The sequence below is a fragment of the Aspergillus candidus genome, assembly GCF_002847045.1.
Source record: "Aspergillus candidus strain CBS 102.13 unplaced genomic scaffold BDW47scaffold_31, whole genome shotgun sequence".
Classification (NCBI taxonomy): Eukaryota; Fungi; Ascomycota; class Eurotiomycetes; order Eurotiales; family Aspergillaceae; genus Aspergillus; species Aspergillus candidus.
Window position 1 is genome coordinate 311,630 of NW_020194036.1, and position 26,617 is coordinate 338,246.

Sequence of the window (26,617 nt, forward strand, 5' to 3'; positions counted from 1 at the left end):
GGTACCTGCGAAAGTGGGTCCTTCTCGGCCTCAACTCCGTGATTTGACCACGCAAAGAGCTCATATGGTTCGAGAATTTAGAAAGATGACCAACATATATACAAATCGGTGACAGGTATGGTATAAGAATCAAACAATGATCATATACGTAGTACATGGGATGTAATAATTACCTCTAAGTACTATAACCCACGTCCCCACTATATAGTCACTCTTTACTTGCGATGATGTTTTGGTATGTCAAAGGTGGACATTTCATGCCATTTCACGTCAATGCCTGACAAAATGTTGTCACGCTAAAATGATGCTAGGATTGCCTATATTTGGTAGTTAGCGAAATTTTAGATGGGCGGCTAAAAATTGCAAATTTTCAAGCTAATCAGAGCCACCTGCAAAGGCAATAAAAATACGACATTGATTCATGTGATTAGCTGAAGGTGATTGAAACTAACGCGCCAACATGTCAACATCCGACATGCCCAAATACCATGATTCTTACATGTTATGAAACTGGCATGCTGCGAAAATGCCGACATCTTACCATCGCTCTTGTATACCGAGCTTAGGGCTTGATGGGCTTGGTAGGCTTGGTAGGCTTGGTAGGCTTGGTAGGCTTGGTAGAGCCTTAGACAGCGGGATATGTATGAAGTTCTAATAAAACCGGGCCTTGTCTCCACGTTTGTCTAAAACCCAACCTATACCACCCCGACCATTGAGTGTGTCCGATGAGGCCTATCACAGAGAGGAACTGGGATGGCTAATTGCGTGATACACGAGTCAACCACCCGATGTAACATAGACAATGCAAGGATAATCACCGCTCCAGCTAATAATGCCTGCCATCTATACTCGAAATATCCCATCAATAATCGACTGTTATTCTTTAGCTAGCGAACCCACAAACTCATAACCATGACCACCATACCAGAAATTCGACCAATGTCGGGTATAAGCCTCAACCTGGCTTATACCTTAACACGGACTAAATTGGTGAGACAGCGAGCGCCTTGCGGGAGAACTCGGAAGCCACTGATGTTTTGAGTCTGGATAGAGTAAATGGTGGAAACCAGTGGGCGGGCCGAATCGCAACTCCACATAGTACGAAGGGTAATTACGAATCGATATACCCGACATTCTCTATACCACCGAGTTTAGTATGTCGTATACTCGGTCCTAGCGGCAGGTTGGGAGCCCGGGGTTTAGGGTTACGCGGGGCTTATGTCGTCCCCGCAGTTTGAACCTATCTCTAAACTAATTTGTGCACTAACGATTGGAGACCGGCGTGGAAACCAAGATGCTCTCAATTGATAAAAAGTAAACTGTCTCTAATACCCCTCGGGGCAGGGGGCACTAGCCGGAGAAAACTTCATCCAGTGTAGCGTGGAAATAGGGTAACTTATAGCGGACATGTATGGCTAGCCGGTTACATAGCAGGGAGTGGAGCGCAAGAGAGGTACCGACATAATATAGGCTGATCAATTTACTTTTGTACCATGTTGAATTATCATTACTGCACTCTATATATTTGGCATACAGACCAAGAACCCGAGCGCCTTCACTCCAGGTGATTTATCATAGACACCTAGCTTTGTCCGTAACATTCAGATCAAGATCCAAATATTAACATGGTCACCCAGGGAGGACAATTATTTCATTTGATAGGTATTGGTGTCTTGGCGGCTGACCAGGAACTATACAAAGTATCGTCCTTCCCAGGTTTGGGCCAGTTTTGCTGAGGGTGGGCAAATGCAGGCATCTGTAGGGTATCGGCTGTTTAGTGCATGGTAGCTGTGTTACGCCCGACAAGCGGATACATATGCCAGGGCTTAGCACCAGGTCCGATTCAACCGTGCTTGATGCAGTGCCACCATACAGGGATGTTCTGTTCCAGCTAGGCAACAGGCTGTCTATTGGCGCGGCTTACAGCTTTTTGCGGTCAGCAGAGAGGATGCCGCGGAGATTTCCCATCCCCGCAGCTGGCAAAGTATGATTCGGTTCCGGTCGCCGTCTCATCTTTGGGCCTGATTTTGAGAGCTGAGGTACGGACGGTTTGCGGCGGAGGACTAAGACTAAGACATGCATGCAAAGTTTGAGGCTCCTTGTCAGTGTCGTCTGAAATCTGGGTTGGCAACCTTGTGGATGTCTTAGCTGGGTGCGGCTTGGTCTATCCCAGGGCCACCCGTCGCCCTTGTTCTTTGATGGTCGGATCGATGATGACTCTATTCTAGGTTTATAGTCAAGTATAGGTCAGTCGACCTAGACTCAGGCCCTGGTTTGATTAGGAAGGGAGAATTTAAAACATGTATTCTAGCTCCTGAGAATAATTCAACTACTGTGACCAGTCCTATACTTTTCTTGGGTATATTTGATTTAGTATCTACTCGCTTCCATCCTCACCTGCCGTAATATTTCCCGAAACTGATTTCACACTCACTATAACCTTTATAAGTACAGGATCCAGTACATACGACCATAGGGTGTGGAGAACAGGGCTTCCCGTCCGCTCAGCCGTACTTAAGCCACACGCCGGCCGGTTAGTAGTATGGTGGGTGACCACATGCGAATCCCGGCTGTTGTATGTGTTTTTCTATATCTGATTTTTTAATTCGTTGGAACTAGTGCCCTTGGCATCCCTGCGGTCAGGCTTTTAGTTACTTTCACCTTATTCGTGCTTCCAAGTTCTAATAAGATTGGCTGCTCTACTCCTCTTACTCAGTTCAATTAGGATCAAACAATGACTACATGTTCCTTCCTCCAGTCACCCGAATTGACTCCCCATTTACATATGAAAACAGTGGACTAGCAACACCCAGGATTGATCGCGCAGCCTCTTGGGCGCTTGCTGGTCGACCCAGCGGGATATCTGGATACTGCTGCTTGACCCCATCGCCACCCTTGCGACTTTCTAGCTGCTTGGCTGGAATGCCCAGCGCGACTTTGCTACCATCCGGGGCCGTGATGAATGTCCCATTTTCCTTAGCCTCTGTCAAACGGGTTTGTACCGATCCGAAAGCGATGGTGTTGGCACGGACGCCAAATGCGGGACCCCATTCTTTGGCAATAGTCCTCGTTAGGCCGACTAAGCCAGCTTTGGCAACTGAATAATTGGCCTGGCCGCTGTGGAATGAGTTAAAATTATCTGAAAGCAGGTGGTTGCAAAGGGGGTAGACACAGTAGAGTGAAAAGACGTACGCGTTGCCATGAAGCCCGCTGGTTGAGCTAATATTGATAACCACGCGGCTCTCCCCATCTTTCACTCGAAAGTATGGCGCAGCTGCCCGAACAAGTTTGAACGGGGCTGTACAGTGAATGGCTAGCATAGTGTCCCATTGTGCATCAGTGATCTACCTTGTTAGCCTTCTTCCATCTAGAGATTTGATGTCCCAGTACATCGATTCTGATTACCATGACGGCTCGAACACCTAATAGGAACGAATGGCGAAGAATGACAACGCTCACCTTATGGATAACCCCATCCCAAGTAAACCCTGCATTGTTAACAATGATGTGGATTTTTCCGTTACCAAAGTCGGCGGCCTTTTGGACTAGATTTACAATATAGTCGTCATTAAGGATATCGCCAGGTACTGCAAGAGCGTGGGCAGGCAAAATGTTGTTGATGGATTCCGCGACAGCGATCGCTCTCTCTGGTATCATTAGCAATGCTTTTGGTTTCCACATCCATTTTCAACCATGTAGCAACATACTCTCGTCTATATCAGCAATTAACACCTTTGCACCTTCTTTCGCAAACAACCTCGCCGTCTCTGCGCCAATGCCTTGTCCTCCACCTGTGATAATGGCAACAGTGTTGGCCAGAAGGCCAGCCGGGTAAGTGAGGTGTGAAGTGACTTGAGCGAGGCGTTGAGCCATTTTGAAGGGGCCTTTCTTTTTGTTTTGTCTGAGATATTGGGGGCTTAAAAAGAATTGTTGAGTTTATAGACTTAACTAGATGAAAACATATCTTTTTGGGGTGCACTATATAGTATTTTAGTTGACCAATTCCCAGCCAACGCTGTTCTACCCATAGAAGCATTTTACAACAAGGCGTGATTTGTATCAGCGAAAACAAAGGAAAGTGGTAAAGCGTAAAGCTATCTTTGGGGAATCTTTGAAAGTATTTTTAACTTTGGGGAACGAGTCGGGGAGCCGAGGGAAGAAAGGTCGGGGGTTTCGGCTCGGTTCGGTTCAAGGTTGGGGAAAGAGCTCCCTCAGTACAAAACATGCGCACTGCAGCGGAGGATTGTCTTGAACTATGCGAACGACCATTGATAACTTCTTAATCATAGGCCAATGGTTGAATGAAGAAAGAAAGACGCAAATTTAGGGTTTTAGAGTTGGTGTACCTTTTTTATATATTCTAGATATGCAGGAAGACTTGACGTTTGGAAATTTGATACGAAAACCGTAAAACCAATAAATATCCAAGAAAGAGAAACAAGCCTCTAAGCAAATTGAGATTGTTGCACTGGTACCGCTGACCTTTAGGGAACTGATAGGTCACAAAGGAGGCCCAAATTCTTCATGCAATGAATCACGTATCAACTAGACTGAGTTCTACTTATAGCCTGTAACTCGCCGGCATTATACGAGGCAGAGAGAAGCTTCTCCAATTGACCAGGGGCCCGGCGAGTATTATCCTTCGACCAATATATAGATTTTGGGGGCTTCCAAGCAATGATAACTACCCAACAAGACTTCTGTCTTGTTAAAATTCTGTCTTATTTTGCTTTCGATATGATTACTTTCGATCATGGAATAATACATTCTATGGTTCCACATAGCTCTTGTAGCCGTATCTGATGCCCTTGAGATAAGGCTAACGTGTTCAAGCACATCAAATACGGGCAGAGAGCCGTGCGGCGGTGTCTGCAAAAACATGGTCGTCACGATTCACCTTGCTGCGGACCCGATCGATCTGTTCAGGAGTGATATACCTCGCTTCAACTGCTGGGTTGTAACCCGCGTGAGGAGACATTCTTTTGACATCTTCATCGGAAAAGCGTTCAGCCTTTCCTCCATCCATTCGTTTATAAACAGTCACAACAACAGCACCACCAAGCCCCAGATTGTGTTGTAGGGCAATGTCAGCTTTGTCAACCAGACGATTGTTTGCCCAGCCGCGTAACTGCCATACCAGCTCCGCGCACTGCGCCAGCCCAGTCGCCCCGAGAGGGTGGCCCTTTGAGATCAACCCCCCTGATGGATTGATTACAGGCCCCTTGCCACCGTAGGTGATGTCTCCGCGGCGCACCATTTCGTGCGCCTTTCCGGTGCCACTGAAACCTATTGCGTCTAGAAGAACCATCTCGTTGGCGGAAAAGCAGTCGTGGAGCTCGCACACTTTGACATCTTGGGGTGTGAGACGCGCTTCGTTCAGTGCGGCCTTGACGGCCCTTTGCGTCATCTGAAAGCCCACAAGATCCATGGCACTGCCGGAGTATGTGGAGACAGGGTCGGTCTGCATTGCCTGGCCGGCTATCGAAACTACTTGCGACTTCAAATGCGGCCTAGCCTCGAGAAATCTCTCGGAAACCAGCACCGCCGCCGCAGCACCTGTACTTGTGGGACTGCACTGCAGTTTGGTCAATGGACCATGAATCTGTGTCGAGTTCATAATCCCCTCTAGGGTATATTCCGTGCGGAACTGAGCATATGGGTTGCGTGTGGAGTGTTCATGCGAGATGCGCGCGATTTCAGCGAAGTCTTCATTCCGGGCACCGTACCTACGCTAGGCATTAGCCAATCATGCCACATGATCAAACAGGGAAAACGTCGACGAACCTTCTCATATACTCGGTACCAGCGTTGCCAAAAAACTGGGCATTCCGTGGACTGGAGTGCTTTCCGAATTCCTTCTCCATGAGCGATTGCAACGGGCCAACAGGGTGGGGGCGGTCATCCCAGACACTCTTGATTGAACCGGGGCGCATCTGTTCGAAACCGACAACCAGGACACAGTCCGCAGCCCCACGTTGAATCAGTGTTCGGGCGAGGAAAAGTCCCGTGGAACCTGTGGCGCATGCATTGTTCGTATTGAAAATCGGAATGGATGTCATCCCGAACTGGTAGAAGACGCGCTGACCGTAGCAGGAGTCGCCGTGGCAGTAGCAGGCGATTCCAGTCTGAACATCATCGTACGTGATCTGCGCGTCAAGCATAGCCTTGACACCTGCTTCAAAGCCCAGCTCGGGGTAGTGTCTCGCCTCCCGTGGTGACAGAAACTGGGTCATGCCCACCCCTAGGACGAATGTTTTATTATTGCTGGAATTCATTTTTGGCGAGACTGGTTGAACCTGATGTGACTTGGGCTGTTGAACCAAATCACGACGTCACAGCGCATTGTATTTATAATTGACAATGTGGGCAGTGTGTAATTGTCACAGGTACTTTCTCCGAGCATGTACCAGAGGCCCGAGGCTATTCGGAATGACCTAGGTCTATAGGTCAACAACACACAGGCGTAACCTCTCAGTTGGAATTCTTTGGGGTACTTCCCCGTCGGCAGCGGGGAGAGGGGGTGGAAGATCATCTCCGCTATTTGTGTTTCACTTGTTTCTTTTTTCCCTTTGAGACTTGGCTTTGGGGTAAACCCCGCGAACTACCAGTATTGCAAACCGAGGCGACCCACTCTTGGGGAAATGCCGATCTTGCTTCCAAGTATAGTGTAGATCTGGCTCCTCTTCGCAAGCTAACTAGTATCTCATATATAGGCACGTACTGCCTTTGGTTTCAAAGTGCCTGCTTCGACCATTTGAATCCAGCCCTTTGTTTTGAATTCTATTGTTGAAATCCGTTGACTGCACCGTGATGTCTCCCACTAGTGCTGCGTGCTGTTCGTAGGTCAATTGCTTCTCGGTCGTTTAGAGTGAAATGTATATTGATCGCCTCAGCATCCCCCCCGTTATTCCTACAGGATACCAAGCCAAAGGGGAATTCAAATCTATCGATGGTTTAAAGACATGTAAGCATCTGAATGCTGTCTATTGACGACGGACATGCTTTTGCTGACCTTCAAAGACATCACCGGTCCCAAGTCGGCCACAAAGGCAATTTTGGTTATCTATGGTAAACAAGCGCCCCTGTATCGCGTGGTGACTCGGTTCCATCCTAATTCTCGGCAGATATCTTCGGATTCTTTGAGCAGACAATTCAAGGTAGTGATATCTTATCGGATTCAGACGAACAAAAATACCGTGTGTTCATGCCCGACTTTTTCGAGGGCGAACCAGCCGATATCACCTGGTTTCCACCAACATGCACTAAGCACGAGAAGAATCTTGAGACTTTCTTCCAGACGAAGGCCACACCCGAAAAGGCTCTAGCGAGGCTACCAGGAATTGTAGCTGCGGCAAATAAATTGGCCGCGAGTGGAGAGTTCGAGTCTTGGTCCATTCTGGGGTACTGCTGGGGAGGAAAGATGGCTTGTCTGGCTTCCGGCCAAGGAAGTCCATTCAAGGCTGCCATTCAGTGCCATCCAGCCATGCTGGCACCAGAAGATGCAAGATCGGTGACTGTGCCGATGGCAGTTCTCGCTTCGAAGGACGAAGACGGGAAGGACGTGCAGTCTTTCTGCAACAACCTGCGGGTACCTAATTATGTAGAGACATTTTCCACACAGATCCACGGTTGGATGGCCGCCAGATCAGATTTGCAGGATATCGAGGTCCGCAGGAAGTATGAGCAGGGGTATGAGACCGTTTTGAAGTTCTGTCGTAAATATGCATAATGAGTACCGTGAGATACAAAGGAATAGAGAATGACTAGAAGTGTTTTAGCGCCGGAGTGTGTCGCAAGATAAACAGTGTCTGTAGTCGTTCTTAATTACTAGAGAAGATGAAGCAGAAGGATCAACGGTGACGTTAATCTCGGCCAACCCCGCAATTGGTGAATGGAATCCAGTCAGTAACCGAGGCCGATCCCCGCCAGTAAGTTTAAACACTCCCCAGGTTTTGTGATTCATTGGTTTCTCTCTTCCCTGTTTACCCCCTCCGCTTTGACTCCAAATGTCTTTTGTTCCGCTAAGTTCCCCAAATGAAACGGATACTCCTCGAGCGGCAGATGTAGGCGGCCGCACTCCCGGAAGAGCAAAACGATTCACTTGTGGTATCTGCCAGCACCAATTTAGCAGAAAAGAGCACCTGCAACGTCATAGAAATATTCGTGAGTCAATTCTATACCAACGATATCCATAACGTCAAGCTTCTAATTCTCGCCAGACTACGGGCATAAACCTTATCGTTGCACCCTGTGCACCTATGCTTGCCGTCGAAAGTAATACATCCGAAGCTACCACGGAGTATCTTCGTGACAAAATTGTATATTAACCCTAACATCTTGCTAGGGACCTGCTGAGACGACACCGTAATATCTCGCACAATGGTTTAACCGTTGAGAACGATCCACCTTTAGGATCCACGATACCATTGGTCCATGACAATGGTGAGATATCCTTACACATATGATGCGCTGGTTGGGATAAGATAGCTGAAGCCTCCAATGGTAGAATTGCATAGGACTGAGGATACGCGATCTCCAGTATCTATCACTGAACCCAATGGGCAGCAGACAGACCAAAGGACAAGGCCTGGCCCCTTACCACCGGCAAATGTGGACGATAGTGCTCTAGAGTATGTTGAAGGAAATACCTATCTCGGTCAGGACTTTGCGAACAATGCCACCTTATTATTTTCACCTCACTTGCCGTCGCTTGAGCGGGATCCCAGCACCACTACTTCGGACGGAGAGTCAAACAGGCCCCCCGCACTTCCGCGTGCATGCCCAACGACTGAATGTAATACAACATGGGACAGAAGTTATGAGCGCCAGCATCAACCATTAAGTCTCGCAGACAGGATGTCGCGCATGTGGTCACCGCCAGCCGAAACCCATCGCAACGATGCACACACAGCGACATTTCCGAAGATCAGCGATGAGGATTGGCTCTGGCTGGCTGACCAACTACCAGAACTTGATGTTCCTCAGCATGCAAAAAGTGCGAGGTACGAGCTGCCTTCTCGAACTGCACTGTCACGGTATCTGCACAGATTCTTGACCGACTTTCATCCACATTATCCGATCGTCCACTCGCAGACCTTATCGATCAGAAACATGGCACCCGAACTAACATTAGCAATGGCCACGGTGGGCTGTCAGTATTGCCTCGAGTCTCGTGAGGGTCACAGGATGTTCGACCTTACTCGGGATGTTATCTTGGAGAAACTCGATCGCCGTGAAATGAGGTGCAATACTAGATACAGAGGGAGGGGGGCGCCAGTGCAGGTCTCAGAAGATCAAGTGCCGAGGGAACAGTTATTCTTCGGCCCTCAAAATCACACACTGGAGCCAAAGATGTGCCAGGACTGCCATGCCTATCCTTTGATTGAAACCATGCAGGCCCTCTTTTATCTCATGGTGGTGGCATTATTGGGCGAAGCAAATCAAAGGCGCTCGAGAGATATCGCAACTATCCAGAGCCTTCTTGCCCCCTTAATGCAACAGCAAGGGCTATCTGAACATGTTTGTAGTCTATGCTCGTGGGAGAGTTGGTTACGCCATGAGAGCGCCAGGCGTACCAAGCTGTCGATCTTTTGCATTTTTGTCCTCCGTTCCATATCCACAAATGTACCATCAGCAACACTGCTCGCAGATATTCGGCTTCAACTACCATGTCAAGCAGAGGAATGGCAAGCACCGAATGCTGAGAGCTGGGAAATGATCCACCGAGAGTCTGAAAGACCTCTTATGTTTCATGATCACTTCGGGCTCTTATTCCGCTCAGATACAGAGATTCCCGCTTGCTCCGCGTTAGGAGGTCACGTCATGATACACGCTATTCTGCAACACATTTTCTACCTGCATCAAGTCACGCAAATCAATGACCTGGGAGGCCAAGCCTCTGTAGAGCAACTCCTCTCAGTTCAACGAGCCCTAAAGCGGTGGAGATCCAGCTGTGAGCAAGATACAGGGTCGTCACTCAATACTATCGTCCAGAGTGAGCCGATTGTCGCCAACTCGGTGGTAAGAAGTGGACTAATGCGTCTGGACAAACACCAACTTACTTAATTCCATCTAGGCTTTGTATCGCCTCGCATATATCCGACTACTCGTCAACATTGGGCCCGCAAGGTCCCTGATCGAGCAGGATGAAACAATAATTATTGATCGTCTACAACGACTTCCTCGTCTATCCAGGAACCCTTTATTGACGATGGCGGCTCGGCAAGCGGTCTGCTCCCCTTTTCCAAACCCTGTCTTTCATGACATTATTTATTCTACATCTCGATCTCCGCATGTGGCATCTCCTTCGAGGCATATGAAACAAGCTAACTCGACTACCCTAGATGGCTGCACTTCTCCCTCCTTTGGAACAAGGAATCTTCCTCATTGGCCAGGAACGCAACTGGTCGGTGGTCCATGCTATCTGTTCAGTAGAATACACGTATATATTGAGCGAATTCCTACGTGTCACAGCCGGGGAGGTGAGTCCGCCGCTGGATACCGATGAGTACGATGTTCTTGCCGGGATACAAGAGCTCCTGATGGAGTTTGAGATATGCTTGCCTAACGGAGACGTTGCCGGGTTCCATAATGCACCGGGGTTCTTAGCTGGAAGGGTAGCTCTTGCATGGGCGACCATCCTCCAAAGCGTGCGGACGTGGAAGGTTGTCGATTTGGTTCGGCGTGTCCTTCTCAAAATGGCAGAGTCGATAGAGATGGGGGGGTTATGACCACATTAGATTACACCGAGGGCAAACTTGGAGAGGATTTCCATGACGATGCACAATTCGGAATTGTTCTTGATTCTCACTCCCCTTTGCCCTCCGTTAATGCACGCAATTCCTGACCCTCCATGTTGGCGGGCAGCAGAGAACAGGCCGAAAGCTTTCACAGGGTATATATAAACAGCGGTGATTTTTCACCCATGGCCATCAGCTCGGCACCCGTATGCTGCCGCTTGATTTCGTCTTCCGACACACGTGCTCTCTTTTTGTTTTGAAGATAGAAATGCAAATCCAACACCGCAGCCACGATCAAGCTTGTACCCGCTAGAGCCACAGACAAGCCAAATCCTGTATGATACGCCGGACCCTCCTCATCGATATACATAAAGCTTCCAATGATGCCTCCAATATTTCCGACGCATATGTTAAAAGCTAACCCGATTGACCGTTGGCTTGACGATGGTAGATTGCTGGATGACCACGACGATACCGCCGGGTGGGTGGGGTAGAGACCTAAGCACACGAAGATCATCGAGAAGAGGGCCAGGCCGCTATTCTCACCGAGCTTGCCATCGAGGGACAGAATAATGCTATATCCGACTGTCACCAGGGCAAGGGGGGTTACGACAAACGGCATGCGCCAGTGAAAGCGGTCGGAAAGTAGAGAGAAGCATACGGCGGAAATGGCGCCGACAACATAGGGTGGTACCGTCATGAACTGTGCGTTGGTGTTGCTGTACCCCATAGCCTTGGTTATCGTGGGAAGTGTAAACTTCGTACCTATGGAGAATGTTCTCAATATCCCCTATGTGCGAATTTTCTTGTATGAAATTCTCCAAGGAAACGACGAACCGTATGAGCAAGCCGTCTGGCATAGAAGAATGTACCCAAAGCCATACATCTTCCAGTTAGTGAGAACGGCAAACAGGTCTTTCAGCCGGTTCTGTTTGTTATCGACCTCTTGGTCTGTCTCTTCAAATGCGCCTCCATCTTTGATAAACAGCTGCAGCTCAAGATACCTGATCTCATCCGCATCCAGCCATCTCGACGACATTCCCGGGGTATCAATCAGGAGGAAGAATGAAGCAACCCCTACCACGACGGTTGCAAGTCCCTCGAGTATGAAGATCCACCGCCAGCCCTCATATCCCCCTGCACCATCCATTTTCGCAATCCCAGCGGCGAGTACCCCTGAGAAGGCACCCGAAAGTGCACTTGCACAATAGAAACAGGCTAATCGGGTGGTGAGGTCTCGTGGCATGTACCAAAAGGAGCACAAGTAAACTGCCCCGGGGAAAAATCCGGATCTGCCGATTGGCAAAATGCGTCAGTATAATGATCATCCTTGTTGGAGGACACAGCAAAGAATTGGACATCCCCAAAGCGGAGCAAACCAAGCCTAGCATACTCGAGGTGCTAGTACCTATCAAACCACAGAAGGCAACCTAGGCCCGGTATTCTAGGTAATCTGCTCGTGTAGCTTAGGGTATGCCCAGCTTTTGCTGTGCCACTGTGTGACTGGGTATCAAAACGCACTCAAAAACTCCAAGAAAGATCCGGGTAGCCACTAAGCCTGCGAAGTTCTGCACGACTCCAGTCAAAGTCATAACAGTACCCCAGGTAACTATCAGAACTCCTAGATAGGTACTCGGTCTCCGGAGGCGTTTGAGGAACATATTACTTGGAATCTCTGAGTTGATTAGCTGCTTGGCTGTGCAGAGATTGAACACAAGACCTACCCAGTAAAATATATGGGATGAAGAAGACACTGAGTGCCACGTTCCACTCAAGTCCATCCATCCTGAGATCTTCCACGAGTCCTTCGATCTTTGCGTTGCCGATATTGGCGCGGTCGAGATGAGATAGAAGGTACAGCAAAGCCAGCACGGGGATCAAGCGAACGTCAATCTAATGAATTAGCCGACGATCACTTCATGAATGTATGTGCACCCCGTATTCCAACCTTGCGTGTGATCTTTTTCCTGTCCTCTGCGGAGAAGCTCATGTAGAATTGTTCATCGGCTGGATCCAGCCCGAGAACACGGATGTTCTCTATAGTGACGATCCTGGGGACGCTCTCCTGATGAATGCACTCGAGTTCCTTCTCATCTCCGGCGGTCATGAGACTGTCATTCGTTCTTATTGTGTCCGACATATTGCAAACTTGAACGAGAGTAAAGATGAAAGATGGCAGTTTTGTAGTCGTGGGCACCCTGCTTCTTCGAGTGGCTCGGCTACAGATATTTATAGGGCTTTTCTGAGGTGGCGATCTAAGATTGGGGAAACACTCAATACAGTGCCGCAATTCTTTTACTTTATTCGGCTCTATAATTGCAGCTTGGTCAAACTATTTGTGTGCACAGACTTGAGGGTCCACTTTGAGCGGCAATCAGATTGCGGGGGAGTGTGATGGCTCATGATTAGCTAGACAATATTGATGCACGGATATATATGTACGGAACCTTACTGGAATAGTACATTGTGGGTCAAAAGAACAGAATGACATTTCCCCAACGACCCACATTGGGGAAGGAAATTGCGGGGGAATACGTTTAAGCGAACTGACGCGACGGTCCCTCTCGGTAGTTCATTCTTTCCCTTCAAAGCTTCAGACCGGGTCACTCTAAGGATTAACGTGTTGGATGATATAGTTCGAATCATGGGCCCTCTCATCCATCAGTGCGGTTATTGCTTAACCAACAATATCTGTTGCAGGGAAACCACGGAACATGATTGCCGTACATGTCAAGGATGGGGTGTTCAATGTCCCCCAGTGGACAAATTCACCCAGTAAGTGGATAATCATTTAAGGTCCATTGACGGGAGAACGGAATGTGCATTTTGACACTAAGTAAAAGATCTAAAAAGACGACCTCCCATGACTTGATTCCCCAAAACTATTGGTCCCTGTTTGCAGGTACGGGCAGTGTTTGAGATGACTTCGCGGCCGCAAACCCCTGTCCAAGACTAACAGTGATAAGCTAGTGGTGAGATGCAGGATGCCCAGATCGGCTTCCAAGCACCTTTTCCATATCCCGTCCCTTGGATGAGGCCATTGGACAACATCCTCACTACAGCCGAGCAAGTACTTGGGGTAAAGGTCCTGGACCCTTTGCAATGTCCTGATTTGCGTCCAGCCTACACGACAGAGATTCCAGATTCTATTCCATCAGAAGACATGGAATATCTGGTGGGAAAAGGGGTGTTTGATGTCCCGAACTTGGCTCTTCGCAATGAGCTGCTGGTGACGTTTGTGCACAACGTTCATCCTTACATGCCATTGTTAGATATCAATCCATTCGTCGAGGCCATTGAAAGCAATGGCAAACGGGGCAAGGTTAGTCTATTACTATTCCACGCGGTCATGTTCTCGAGTGCTGCTTTCATCGAGCCTGGGAATCGAGACTCCGACTGGCTTGTTTCCCGAAAGCAATCTCGACAGGGGTTCTACGAAAAAGCCAAGGTACCGAGCCAACCCTCTCTTGCCCCAACCCTATCTCATTCTTCTACCGTAGATTCTATATAATTTCGATATAGAGACAGATCGAATTGTCTTGATTCAGGCAGCACTGCTTCTCACATATTGGCACGAAGCCCCGGACGACCCGAAAGACGCCCGCTATTGGCTCGAAATTGGACTATCTTGCGCGGTGTCAATCGGTCTGAATTACGAACCGGATCCGACACTCCCACCGGCGATGCAGCGCTTGCGTAGGCGATTATGGTGGTGTCTATACACGCGTGACCAACTGGTTGCATTCACCTTGCGACAAGCTCCGATGATCAGGGGCGATATCCAGAATCTGTCATTACTTACACTCAACGACTTTGAGTTCCTCAATCCTATCCGCTCGGGGATTGACGTTACTAACCATCTCGGCTTCAAAATGGCTCGAAGCACTCACTATCAAAAACAGTGGTCGCAGATCTTCATCGAGAAGACGAAATTTTGTATCATCGTCAGCCAAGTACTCTCGGTGGATGGCTCCAACATAAGTGCCGGATGCGACCCACTGAAAACCTGTGATATGAGACTCGACCGCTGGAATGAGGCCCTTCCGACAGGAGTTCAATACCAACCACCGACATATCTAGAGATCTCAGAGGCGGAAAGGTCCCTCCTGGCATACCAAGCATGGCTTAGGATTCTCTTTTTGGCGGCGAAAAGTCTCCTGTGCCGCCTCCAAAGGCCCCAAAGGGAAGGGATAATCTCGAAAAGAACGCACCTACCGGATTTCCCCGATGTTAAGACCCAAGATACCATCCAAGGTATCACAAATATCACTGAGAGCCTGGACAGCACCGATTCGATCCAATATCTACCGACCACAGCAGTAGCCTTGCTGCTACCGGTTATTACAGTCCATGTTTTCAACATTCGATCGGGAAAGATGGATCTGTGGACGGCCGGGTTTCGCTCCTTCCATTGTTGCCTGAAAGTACTGAAAAGGATGGGGAAAATATATATTATCGCAGAGACTGTCGCTCACTTCCTGGAGTTTGCGATCTGCGGCGATACTTTGGGACATAATGTGGTGGAGATATGGCCTAGAGCACCATGGCTGTTCGAGAAAGTCTTGACAAATAACGAGTTACGGTGCCTTCACCGCACACTCGGTTATGAATAGTATCAAGGGGCTGTGCTGCTAAAAAAGCGTTCTTTCAAGAGCCAGCCTTTTCATCGGCCGTGGGAAAAGATTATGACTTGAACAAGCACAAGTAGTAAATGCTCACGCGGGAGTTACCTGGGTATTGATGCGCAGCAGTAATCGCCAAAATGGAATATATCACAGATTCTTTGATCCAGAAGCCACGACACTGATAAATAAGTGTGGATTGAAATCAGAAATCAGATATATATATCGTATAAGTGGTGCCGCAAAAAGTTGTTGACTATGTGTTGTTTCCGTGGGCCGTTTGGAAAATTTCTCCAAAAATGTAAATAGGCAACCTCGGAATCCCCAACTCATGATATTCACCGGTCATGATTCTTTTTACAACTATTAGGAGAGCCTATGAGTCCGTGACAGATGGTATCCCGACCGTACCAGCCTAAATCCGGGCCCTCAAACTCTTTCTCCACATTTCCACATCCGGATCTGTCTGATAGTTCTTGTGAAAGAACCGCGGCCCCAGAATCTTCTTTTGCACTTTGCCAGTCGCTGATTTCGGGAGCTCTCCGCTGAGGATACGCAATAGTGTGGGAATCTTGTACCCTGCCAAACGACTGCGAAGATCGGCCCTCAAGGTATCTAACGTCAGTCTCTTCTCCCGGTGCTTGGCAGATAGACAGACGACAGCAGCCACCCTTTCTCCAAATTCATCGTCTGGGACTCCTACCACCATTACCTCGAAGATATACTCTAAACCCAGTATCTCTCGCTCGATGTCGAGCGCAGATATTTTGTAGCCACCGGACTTGATAATATCGACTGATGCACGACCCAAAATCGAGTAGTACATACCCTCCTTGCGGACCACGTCCCCGGTTTGGAAATAGCCCTCAGGGTCATGTGAGTTTGCCGTTTCTTGTTCGTCGAAGAGGTATCTTCTTTACCGTTAGATCAGGTCAAACGGACACAGAATCGGAACAGGGAGATGTACTTGGAGAACATGAAGGGCCCTTTCACCATCAGTAAGCCCTCGTCAGAGACCTTGGCTGATACGCCAGGCTCGAGCCGCCCGACACTGTTTGCGGGTGTGCCCTCTGGATCAAGATCGACCTTGAAGATTGACCCAATCTCAGTGGCACCATAGCGAGTTAGAATAGGCTTTCCGTCCATTAATTCTGTCCAAAATTGTTGGACGGGGTCGGGTAACGCAGACGTCCCACAGAGGAGGATGCGGAGCTTCCGAGCCCCTTCGACATAGGCCGCTTGCTCCTGGGGAGGGAGTAAGGCGATTACGTCTTCGAAATGCTGCTTTAGTCGTGAGTACAGCGTGGGGACACCGGAGAACACGGTAAGGCCGCCTTGACGCCATCGATCCCATGTCCAAGAGGCATCAAAACTACCGCCGCTGAACTCAACACATGCACCAGAGACCAGATACGGAAGCAGAGTGATGCCGATGCCGGTGGCGTGATGCACGGGGAGCGAGTGCTGCACCAGGTCTTGACTAGTGATCCCATAGTGATCTGCTATTAATTCTGCGTTCTCCAAGAGCTGTCCACGTCGCTGGACTACGCCCTTGGGGGGACCCGTAGTACCAGAAGTGAAAATTACCAAGCCCGCTTGATTGGGGTTTGGGAATTGGCTGGCAGAGAGAACAATATCCTCGGCGGAGAGATCGGGCGAGTTGAGGTTCGCGGTGATTGACAGCTGCGGAATTTGAGGATCGGATTCAGACAGGGGAAGTTTGGCTGTTGGTAGGGCTAGGTTCGAGGTACCATTCACTAGAATGGCAACACATCTCGCCTTACGTAGGTAGTAGGATCTTTCTGACGACGGCAAATTGACGGCTTTATTTTGTTGTCTAATGTTAGTCTGATTCATATGCGATATCACGAGACACACTTACCAATTGGGACCACAGCTGCGCCGCAGGACAAAATCGCAAAGAACCCAACAGTGTACGCGTACGATCCGGGTGCAATGAGGGCGATGTAGGTTTCGGTGTCTTGCTCGAGTTGACGCAGAATCTTGACATCCAATATATCAAGCAGTGCTTTACGTACGCTCAACACATCCGATAGTAGCTGCAGGTACGTTTTCTCTATGCCGCCACGTATGTCCCGTATTGCGATTAGAGGAGGATAGCGGTTGGCTAGTCGTAGAAGTTTATGAAAAAGGGGTGTATTTGGGAGTACGTTATCTCCACGATGAGGAGGGACAAAGGATGTTCTGTCCCCGGACATTGCCATTGTTGCTGCAAATCGAATTGAGAAGGTTGTCGCTTTGCTTTGCTTTAGCCTTAGCTTGATCCCGACTAAATGATTAAAATCAGCCAGAAGCAAGCTTATGAATCCGTATCTACTTACTGCTATTTCCCCAATTCAGCCCCCCCTCCGGGCCCCGAGGTTTCCCCAACTCCTTTCCCCAACCTCGGCCAGATCATTCCCTGATGTAGAACCAGGCAATGTATAACATCCGATCCTAATAAGTCTCAAGAAACTGCCAATATTCGAAGCTCCTATACCAACAATCTTTGAAGTGTTTCTCATTGACGCTTTTTTGTGAGCTGGTTTTGAATGAATTTTTTATCGACCGTTTTGTGAGACAATCCTACACTTTGCTCGGCATCATGACTGGCTTTCCGGATAATCTGAAACCCAGTGAGCCAAATGGCCCCAGCATCTTGGAAAGAGAAAGAAAGAACTCTCAGATTTCTGTGACGGAAATAGCGAACCATCTTTATGCGCATAATGGGTTCCTTAAGCGACAATCTCGGGTGCTTTCTCTCCTTCTGAAGGAGCCTCTATTCAGCAAGACACAACAGGCACAGTTATCACGCATCGATCGCTTCAAACTGGCCGTTGCGCGGGGGAAACTGATCCGTCGGCTTCAAGATGTTCATCAATGGAGCTTGGAGGACTACAAAATGGCCCATTACCTTGTGGATGAACCGACTCCGTATCACCTGCACATGCAGATGTTCCGCACGACCATCTTGGAACAAGCCAGCGATGAGCAGAAGGATTTCTGGCTGCCTAAGATTGAGAGTTGGGATATCATTGGCGCGTACGCACAGACGGAGCTAGGTCATGGCAGTAATGTTCAAGGGATAGAGCTCCAAGCTCGTTGGGACATGAAGGAGGGGGAGTTTGTGCTTCATAGTCCCACCCTGACTGCCAGTAAGTGGTGGAATGGTACTCTCGGCCGGATGGCCAACCACGCGGTTGTCATGGCCAGGTTACTTCTACCGCAGCCCGCTGGCGATTACGTTTCCCACGGCCCGCAGGCGTTCATCGTTCAGGTCAGGGATCTCAAAACCCACCTTCCCTTGGATGGTGTGATAATCGGAGACATTGGACCCAAGTACGGGTACAATACGATGGACAATGCATACATGCTGTTTAACAGTTTTCGGTGAGGTTATGACCCTGTTAAAACGCCTTATTCCGCAGAACGGTTTACCCTAACTCAGCTCTTTAGAATCCCTCACTCCGCCTTGCTGTCGCGTTATGCGCATCTCAATCCTGAGACGGGCGTGTTTACCAAGCCAGAGAAGCCGGTAGCGGTGTATGGATCAATGACGAACGTCCGAGCCAATATAGTTCACGATGCGGGGTTGGCGTTAGCCCGGGCTGTCACGGTAGCGGTTCGTTATACAGCGATCCGACGACAGTTCCGAGACCGTGACTCGTTAGATCCCGATAGTGGTGAGCTCGCCGTCCTCGATTATCCGACGGTGCAGATCCGAATCCTACCGCTTCTGGCTGCCGCATTTGCACTCCACTATACAGGACGTGCTATGTACGAGAGCTATCATCGAGCGCGCCATGATATTGAACAAGGAAACTTCCAGGGTTTGGCTCATATGCACAGTCTCTCATCGGGGCTGAAGAGCCTGTGCACCACAATGACGGCAGATGGCATCGAGGTTTGTCGTCGGTCGATGGGAGGCCATGGGTTTGGTGGAGGGAGTGGTCTCATCCAGCTTAACAACGACTATCTGGCAAAACCCACGGTCGAGGGTGATAACTGGATGATCACACAGCAATCTGCCTCTCACCTAATTAAGCAAATGAGGTTTGCTGTCGGGACCTTGAACAGCCCGCCCGCCGACGAGACGGATGCTGGTTTCAAATATTTCATCAAGCATCGTACCGTGGCGAGAACCTTCGATATCTTGGGAAATGATGAAGATATCTGCGCGAGCTTTCAATGGAAGGCAAGCTACCAGGTATGTTGAAATGAACGGAACGTTGGGCCCATGGCCGTCACTCACAAAATTAGGCCTACGAGGTATACCACGAGAGGGTAGTCAAAAATAGCCGATGGAACAATATCCTACTCCAGCTTCACCAGCTCAGCCAATGTATGTTCTACCTTTTCAACATCCTTACGTCTGAGATACTGGTATGCTTTGATTCGTGCGGAAGCTGATAATTGAACAGCCCATGCGCAACTTTTCATGGTCAAAACCTTCTTTGACTCTTTGAACTCATGTCCCGATATGTCGCCATTAACAAAGGAAGTGCTTCTAGACCTTTTCCGTCTCTTGGCCCTGACGATAATAAAATCTGAGAGTTACGACTGTAAGCAACCCTGACATCATATCTATATCCGCAATTGAAGAACTAACAGCTGCTTCAGTCCTTCGCTCTGGTGCAGCCTCCCCAGTCTGTCTCGACGCCTTACCTGCCAAGATACAGTTCCTGATGGCCCAGATTCGGCCTCATGCGGTTAACCTCGTTGATTCTTGGATGATACCTGATTATCTCCTGGATAGGTAAGTCCTCTGTACCTCTTGTCGGACTGTTTGCTGACCGATATAGCGCATTGGGCCGTTCTGATGGCCAGGTGTACGAAGATTTATTCCATCGTGCTCACAGGCTGAACCCGTTAAACAAACTAACATTTAACCCTAACTACCTGGACGACGAGATTGTCAAGGGTACTGGAGAAAATGCGCTAGGCATTCTATCCAAGATGTGATTTTGAAGGAATTAGACACGAAGCAAAGTTGTTCCCTTCCTCTGCGGAGGATTGCCAGGCTTAGAGATTGAATTTAATCAATAGCATATTTATACACTTTGAAATGCCGATTGTGGTGCATAGTAAACTATGTAAATATTTAATAGATTGTGCACCTATAGAGGACGGCCACGGGGGTGTAGATGAACGCAGGTCGGTTGTTCTATGGATCAACTTGAAAGTAGATCATAGATCAGTTCATTTCCGATTTTGTGATTGTAATAATGAGGGGAAAGCAGATGATGAATGCATTTTACTCCAGAAATGGACAGTTGGGTTAGCTACGGCTTGTGTCATCTCCGTGGCTACACACGATGCCATTACCTCGGTTACGACAACCGTAGAAGGCTGTCTAATGTTTCTCTGGTTTGAAAATACACTCAAGTGCTCCTGCATACGCAGCTCAGCTTGCATGAGTTGGAGATTCCTGGGGGGGCCAACATTGGGGAGTAGAAACTTTGGGGTAATCTTTGGGGAAGACCATGGGGACTACTTATAGGCAGCCCCACCACATCTCAACCAACCCTATATTAATCCTCACTCCTTCTTCCATCAATTACTAAACCATCTCTATTCACGAACATGGAAAACAATCAGGAACTCAAGCATTTACATGACACCCTATTCTCCGAGGGCCTTGAGGTCCGCCGCGCGGTCGTCGGAGACCAATACGTTGATAAAGCTTTGGAGAACGGATCCAGCGAATTTGCTCGCCCCGGCCAGGCGCTGGTGACGGAGTGGTGCTGGGGCCATATTTGGACGAGACCTGGTCTTGAAAGGAAGCAGCGGAGTCTTCTCAGTAAGCACATATATCAAAACAGGTCTAGAGCCTTCGCTAATTACTGTGACGCGTACAGATATAGGCATGCTGATTGCATTAAAATCGTGGCCAGAGCTAGGCATTCATACGCGGGGCGCAATCAATAACGGTTTGACCGAGAAAGAGATTAGTGAGGCTGTGCTGCAAGCGACTATCTATTGTGGTGTGCCGGCTGGGGTTGAGGCGATGAAAGTAACGGAAAAGGCTATATTGGAGATGATCGAGAAGGGGGAATATACACGGTCATGATCGTGTATTGGATGTTGAGAGAAAGATTATGCTAGACTGGATCCCGTATTCGGAGTTTGCCTATATCAATTCACCTACTTGTTGCCAGTCCCAAGTTTCTCTCGCTCTCTCATTCATGCGACCCTTTTGCTTGCCCATGCCAGAGAAGTATACTTGGATAGCTCCTTCAATTTATCTTGCCAAACAGATTCCGGTGTGGTGTTGAATTACAATACGATCTACAAATTATCACCGTACCAATTCGGACAGGACCCCAATCAGCCGCCAATAAAACTCGCATTTCTGGCTAGTTGCACATAATCGTGCTAGGTCGGTCTTGGGCGCCCGTGGTATAATAACAGTGAAGTTGTTTGACTAACTCCTCATATGATTGCAATGGTTGCTACACTGACTATACAGCTAATTAACCTCCAAGTCTCTCCTTCCACCCTTCATCCCCGCCAATAAACCTAAATACAACCCTCGAGTCTCGATCCCGACATTTCGGATCCTCCGCCGCAGCCGTATACGTCTCGAGCCCCTTCTCCCCAAGCACCAAGTTCGCACCCACGTCCTTCGCCAACTCCACTGCGAGCCCAAAGTCCTTCTTCATCAACTGTACCTTGAATCCACCCTCATATCCCTTGCTTGAGGGTGCCTTGGCCACAACTCCAGGACAAGGATTATAATCTGCACAGACCGCATTCGCCGCAGTCCCAGCACCAATGACATTGTTGAGTACGCGTGGGTCAAGGCCAGCACGGATCCCCATGTTCAGGGCCTCGGAACTCGCGATCGCAATTAGGCCAGAGAGGTAATTGTTGCACAGCTTCGCAGCAAGGCCGGATGTTGGACCGCCGCAGGGGATGACCTTAGTTCCCATCAGACACAGCAATTCACTTATACGCGGGAGGTTCGGGTCGTCTGTCGCGCAGCCGAGGAAGAACGCGATGGTGCCGGCTTTCGCGCCGAGGGTGCCGCCGCTGACTGGGGCGTCGTAGAAAGAGGTCGTTGCGTGGTGAGCTGTTATATGGTTCTTGATGCTGAGGCTTGTGGCGATGTCGATTGTTGAGCAGTCGATGAGGATTTTGCCGTGGAGGGGTGCCGCTGCAACGCCAGTCTCCGGGGCAAGGTATACGCAATGGGCATGTTCTCCTTCGGGAACCATGGAAAAGATGAGTGTCTGTTATTTAGGGAGGTGGTTGGTGAGCATCGTTTATCTCTTTATGGATGTAGGCCGGGACATACCGAATTATCTGCTACATTCCTCGGTGATGTGTTTCGAACAATCTTTCCTGGATACCTGCCCACTAGCTCATCGATCGGGGGGCTTGAAATGTCATATACGAAAACGCTGCTGTCATTAGGGAGTTTGGTGGCGAGATGTTCGACCATGTGCTTTCCCATGGCTCCGAGGCCAATGAAGCCGACTCTGCTAAAATCGAGTGCAGTCATGATGGTTTTTGGTAAATTTTACTGACGCTAATAGTTTCTTTGGCTTCAAAAGAGACTACTCTTCCGATTTATACGAGCTGCCTACGAAGTCCGCATCTTCTTGGGCAGATTGTTGGGGAAGTTGGGGAAGGAAGCCGGTCAATCCACAATGGATAATGACGGTTCGGCTATATAAATTCTTTCCTTGATTGCTCCTTGTCTGTTGATGACGTTGATTCAGTTGGGTAAGGTGTCGCCTACCGAGGTAAGACGAGCATCAACATGAGGGGTCGAGTGGGGGTATTGGGGAAGTAGGGTTGCCATGCGTGAGCTTGTTCACATTGATACCCCAACAATGACTAGTCTTCGTAATTTGCGAAGGTCTCAACTACAGCTGATAATTATTCGGCGATATGACCATGGTTCGGCAAAATGACACGACATTCATGACCGGGAGTGAATGGCTGGAGTATAAATAATCACAGTGATATCCGGGCTCGACCATAAAAGCCTTAACCATCACCTTGACATCTCACTTTAGACTACTGGAATTCCAATTTATCAAATATGTCTGTTCTTCAGCCGTCATGCATGCCCGAGGGCTCCAAACTATGGGTATTCTCCCCAAGTGCTTGTAATCTACCAACTCAATACAAACAAATTCCGTACAGGTCCTTAATCTCGGAAGTCTGGACAGCGATGCCTCCGGTGTGCTTTATGGAGCGAACATCTTCCCCGCACATCTGCCGCCACAGCAACATGAGCGAAGATCACTAGTCATGTTTTCCGCGCTCATCCAGCACCCCACGGCCGGTCTTATTCTGTTCGACACCGGGTCATGCGAAGACGCAATTTCAAACTGGGACTCTACTATGATTGAATGCATGCCCCGGGTCTGGCAGAAAGAGATCAACAGCTTGCCCGCGGCCATCGAAGCCACAGGCGCCGGGTCCATCAAAGACGTGAAAAAAGTCATTCTCAGTCATTTGCATTTCGACCATGCTGGGGGCCTGGAGCATTTTCTAGACACTGGTAATGAACCATCCGCACCTAAGCATAGGAAACAGAGCGACTGACTCTGGAGATAGACGTTGAGATCTGGGTCCACGAAGCGGAATTCAAAAACGCGTTCTGGGCAGCCGCAACGGGCATAGAACCATCGCTATATTCCAAAAGGTATCTCGACGTGTCACGCCTCAAGTGGCGCACTTTTTCAGTGGATCATTTTCAGGTCTTTCCCGGACTAACTCTCCATCGCTGTCCCGGACACACAGACGGGAGTGTTGTGATGGAGCTACAGATGAGGGAGAGTGGCACAAGCATCTTTACCGCCGATTTGTTCCATGTTAAAGAGAACTACGAGGATGGCCGGCCGGCAGGTAGGTTGATGAGGGATTATAATGCGTGGTGGAGGAGCAGACAGTTTGTTAAATGTTTGGTGGAAAGGACAGGCGCACGAGTCCTACTTGGCCATGAACCGAGTTATTCGAAGGCATTTAAGACAAGCCCTGAGTATTTAAAGTAGACCGTGAAACGGATGAAGGCCCACAACCGCCAGAGTATCTGATTACCAGGTTCAAAGTTAAGAACCACATGGCCTCCACTCAGAATAGTGTTTGGTCAATTTTTTTCTGTATGAATGATGGGTGTGATAGTACAATAAACAACAGTGTAGGAACCCCTCAGTTGGTGAGATGTAGAGGAACTTACTACTACTGATACTAGAGTAGAATTTATCTACACTGACCCCTCGCCACAGCGGTATGCAGTATACGGCGATTATATATCTAAGTACGTACACCTGAGATGATACATTATGTTTAGATCCTCGTCGCGGTTTCTCAAGGTCCACTGCCGCTCCCATTGTTAGGCTGCCCGTATGGCGCTCATGGCAAAGCCTTTGTGACGCCTCAGCGAATTCTAATACATTTCGGACCGTTTTCGGCCTCGGAATAAATGTCTTTGAGGCGGAGTCGTGAAAATCCACGAGTCTGTCGAAGAACGAATTGCGACACCGAGCTTGATTTGGATGTATCGCCCGAGGTTGCTCTGGACCAGGCGACATTAAGCTATATGCTCGAAGAAATGCAGTTCATCGTGCAATCGACTTACCCCGCATTGAGGCTGACTTATATATCTTGCATTACAGCCCGCCAGTATTTTTTTCTAGCCTGGTGCCTTTCTGATTAGCTTCAACCTTCACTTTCCCTGTCTACGCCGGATTCTCTGTAATCAGTATCAGTAGCTCACGACTCCTAGCTCGAAGATCGGCAACAAAAGACGAAATGACCGGTCCAAGCGACTATACGGTTGGCTGGATTTGTGCTCTTCCATGCGAATATGCTGCGGCACAATCATGCCTCGATGAGGAGCACGATGATGTGTCGGTAGATGCCTCCCAGAACGATTATAACGATTACACTCTCGGACGGATTGGCAATCATAACGTTGTTATCGCCGTTTTGCCCAAGGGTGGACATGGTACAACCTCTGCGACAGCCGTTGCGCGGGATATGCTGCACTGCTTTCCCAACATTCGTGTTGGGTTGATGGTCGGCATTGGTGGTGGCGTGCCGACGAAAAAAGACATTCGACTTGGCGATGTGGTAGTTAGTCTGCCTCAGGACAGCATGAGTGGCGTGTTCCAATATGATTTTGGAAAGTCGATTCAAGATCAGGAGTTCGTCTACACCGGTGTTCTTGATCAGCCTCCGGCCGCGCTACGTGGCGCAATGGCTAAAATCGAAGCACGGTATTGCCTGAAAGGGCATCAGATCGAAGAAAGGCTTAATGCCATTCTCTCCGAGAATCCACGATTGCGACAGAAGTACAGCAGGCCCAATCCAACAAGTGACCTTTTATTCAAACCTGATCTTACGCATGACAGTATTTGCAATGGCGAAAGCGGATGTGTGAACGACCACATGAATTTGGTCGTGAGGCAAGAAAGATCCCAGTTTGAAGCCATCACCATCCATTACGGCACAATTGCTTCAGGAAACCAATTGATGAAGAACGCTGTGATCCGTGACAAGCTTTCCCAAACAAAAAACATTTTATGTTTTGAGATGGAAGCAGCCGGTCTAATGAATCATTTCCCGTGTGCGGTTATTCGTGGAATCTGTGATTACTCGGATAGTCACAAAAACGATCAATGGCAAGGATACGCTGCGCTGACGGCTGCTCTCTATACCAAAGACCTTCTATCTCAACTGTCCCCTCGCCAGGCCAATGTGGAGAAAAGGATGGCAGAAATTTTTGTTGAAAGGATCGTTCGTTTATAGGTTCATATGACATAGCTTAGGTATAAGTAAGCTCATTATCACTTTTCTTTTATAGAATTAATAATCTTTATTATATTATTTTTATTAGATTATAAGTCTGAAAGACTTTAAAACATCTCTAAATTTTACTAAAATAATTATTAAAGCTATATAATTATTATATTTAAATTTAATAGTATTTTCTCTATTTTTAATAATTCTTACTAAGAGAGTTCTCTAAAGACCTGAATAATTAGTTAAATTAATTTATAAAAATAATAATATAATATTTTTTTTATTAGATAATTAATAAGATATCCTATTTTATATACAGGATATTAAATAATATAGATTCTTAAAAAGAGTTAGTATACAAGATCTTTTATATAAATAAAAGAGAGACTACTAGTAGACTAGTATTCTAAATTTTAAGAATTATAATTAAGATATCTTATATACTTCTTATAATAATATTAAAGCTATATAGTTATGAGAATTATAATTTATAGA

General features: G+C 48.2%; 11 protein-coding genes across 11 annotated transcripts; 6 read left to right on the top strand and 5 right to left on the bottom strand.

Moving 5' to 3' along the window:
• Positions 1 to 2,738: 2,738 nt before the first annotated feature.
• On the bottom strand, positions 2,739 to 3,873 carry BDW47DRAFT_118428 (SDR family NAD(P)-dependent oxidoreductase; the record flags this gene model as incomplete). The annotated part of the gene is made up of 4 exons (XM_024815207.1): positions 2,739 to 3,117; positions 3,193 to 3,344; positions 3,460 to 3,647; positions 3,708 to 3,873. 4 exons carry the CDS (start codon positions 3,871 to 3,873, stop codon positions 2,739 to 2,741), a joined length of 885 nt encoding a protein of 294 aa, XP_024670961.1.
• A 964-nt stretch (positions 3,874 to 4,837) lies between these two features.
• On the bottom strand, positions 4,838 to 6,275 carry BDW47DRAFT_132537 (thiolase-like protein; the record flags this gene model as incomplete). Its single annotated transcript, XM_024817579.1, has 2 exons — positions 4,838 to 5,726; positions 5,785 to 6,275. The coding sequence occupies 2 exons, from the start codon at positions 6,273 to 6,275 to the stop codon at positions 4,838 to 4,840; spliced, it is 1,380 nt and encodes a 459-aa protein (XP_024670962.1).
• A 723-nt stretch (positions 6,276 to 6,998) lies between these two features.
• BDW47DRAFT_126858 (uncharacterized protein) lies at positions 6,999 to 7,729 on the top strand (the record flags this gene model as incomplete). Its single annotated transcript, XM_024816627.1, has 2 exons — positions 6,999 to 7,068; positions 7,125 to 7,729. 2 exons carry the CDS (start codon positions 6,999 to 7,001, stop codon positions 7,727 to 7,729), a joined length of 675 nt encoding a protein of 224 aa, XP_024670963.1.
• Positions 7,730 to 8,856: 1,127 nt separating this feature from the next.
• Positions 8,857 to 10,730, top strand: BDW47DRAFT_132538 (uncharacterized protein; the record flags this gene model as incomplete). The annotated part of the gene is made up of 3 exons (XM_024817580.1): positions 8,857 to 10,020; positions 10,076 to 10,228; positions 10,344 to 10,730. The coding sequence occupies 3 exons, from the start codon at positions 8,857 to 8,859 to the stop codon at positions 10,728 to 10,730; spliced, it is 1,704 nt and encodes a 567-aa protein (XP_024670964.1).
• Positions 10,731 to 10,887: 157 nt separating this feature from the next.
• Positions 10,888 to 12,846, bottom strand: BDW47DRAFT_118431 (putative MFS transporter; the record flags this gene model as incomplete). The annotated part of the gene is made up of 5 exons (XM_024815208.1): positions 10,888 to 11,504; positions 11,577 to 12,031; positions 12,261 to 12,414; positions 12,464 to 12,632; positions 12,688 to 12,846. 5 exons carry the CDS (start codon positions 12,844 to 12,846, stop codon positions 10,888 to 10,890), a joined length of 1,554 nt encoding a protein of 517 aa, XP_024670965.1.
• A 924-nt stretch (positions 12,847 to 13,770) lies between these two features.
• BDW47DRAFT_118432 (fungal specific transcription factor domain-containing protein) lies at positions 13,771 to 15,352 on the top strand (the record flags this gene model as incomplete). The annotated part of the gene is made up of 2 exons (XM_024815209.1): positions 13,771 to 14,187; positions 14,240 to 15,352. The coding sequence occupies 2 exons, from the start codon at positions 13,771 to 13,773 to the stop codon at positions 15,350 to 15,352; spliced, it is 1,530 nt and encodes a 509-aa protein (XP_024670966.1).
• A 424-nt stretch (positions 15,353 to 15,776) lies between these two features.
• On the bottom strand, positions 15,777 to 17,586 carry BDW47DRAFT_132539 (uncharacterized protein; the record flags this gene model as incomplete). Its single annotated transcript, XM_024817581.1, has 3 exons — positions 15,777 to 16,272; positions 16,329 to 17,184; positions 17,244 to 17,586. 3 exons carry the CDS (start codon positions 17,584 to 17,586, stop codon positions 15,777 to 15,779), a joined length of 1,695 nt encoding a protein of 564 aa, XP_024670967.1.
• Positions 17,587 to 17,966: 380 nt separating this feature from the next.
• Positions 17,967 to 20,427, top strand: BDW47DRAFT_132541 (acyl-CoA dehydrogenase/oxidase; the record flags this gene model as incomplete). The annotated part of the gene is made up of 6 exons (XM_024817582.1): positions 17,967 to 18,751; positions 18,818 to 19,568; positions 19,622 to 19,703; positions 19,783 to 19,923; positions 19,982 to 20,117; positions 20,164 to 20,427. The coding sequence occupies 6 exons, from the start codon at positions 17,967 to 17,969 to the stop codon at positions 20,321 to 20,323; spliced, it is 2,055 nt and encodes a 684-aa protein (XP_024670968.1). The 3' UTR covers positions 20,324 to 20,427.
• Positions 20,428 to 20,944: 517 nt separating this feature from the next.
• Positions 20,945 to 21,431, top strand: BDW47DRAFT_126862 (AhpD-like protein; the record flags this gene model as incomplete). Its single annotated transcript, XM_024816628.1, has 2 exons — positions 20,945 to 21,161; positions 21,220 to 21,431. The coding sequence occupies 2 exons, from the start codon at positions 20,945 to 20,947 to the stop codon at positions 21,429 to 21,431; spliced, it is 429 nt and encodes a 142-aa protein (XP_024670969.1).
• A 403-nt stretch (positions 21,432 to 21,834) lies between these two features.
• On the bottom strand, positions 21,835 to 22,865 carry BDW47DRAFT_126863 (putative 3-hydroxyisobutyrate dehydrogenase; the record flags this gene model as incomplete). The annotated part of the gene is made up of 2 exons (XM_024816629.1): positions 21,835 to 22,593; positions 22,659 to 22,865. The coding sequence occupies 2 exons, from the start codon at positions 22,863 to 22,865 to the stop codon at positions 21,835 to 21,837; spliced, it is 966 nt and encodes a 321-aa protein (XP_024670970.1).
• A 2,091-nt stretch (positions 22,866 to 24,956) lies between these two features.
• BDW47DRAFT_132543 (5'-methylthioadenosine/S-adenosylhomocysteine nucleosidase family protein) lies at positions 24,957 to 26,476 on the top strand (the record flags this gene model as incomplete). Its single annotated transcript, XM_024817583.1, has 2 exons — positions 24,957 to 26,116; positions 26,471 to 26,476. Exons 1-2 carry the CDS (start codon positions 25,130 to 25,132, stop codon positions 26,474 to 26,476), a joined length of 993 nt encoding a protein of 330 aa, XP_024670971.1. The 5' UTR covers positions 24,957 to 25,129.
• Between the last annotated feature and the right edge of the window lie 141 nt (positions 26,477 to 26,617).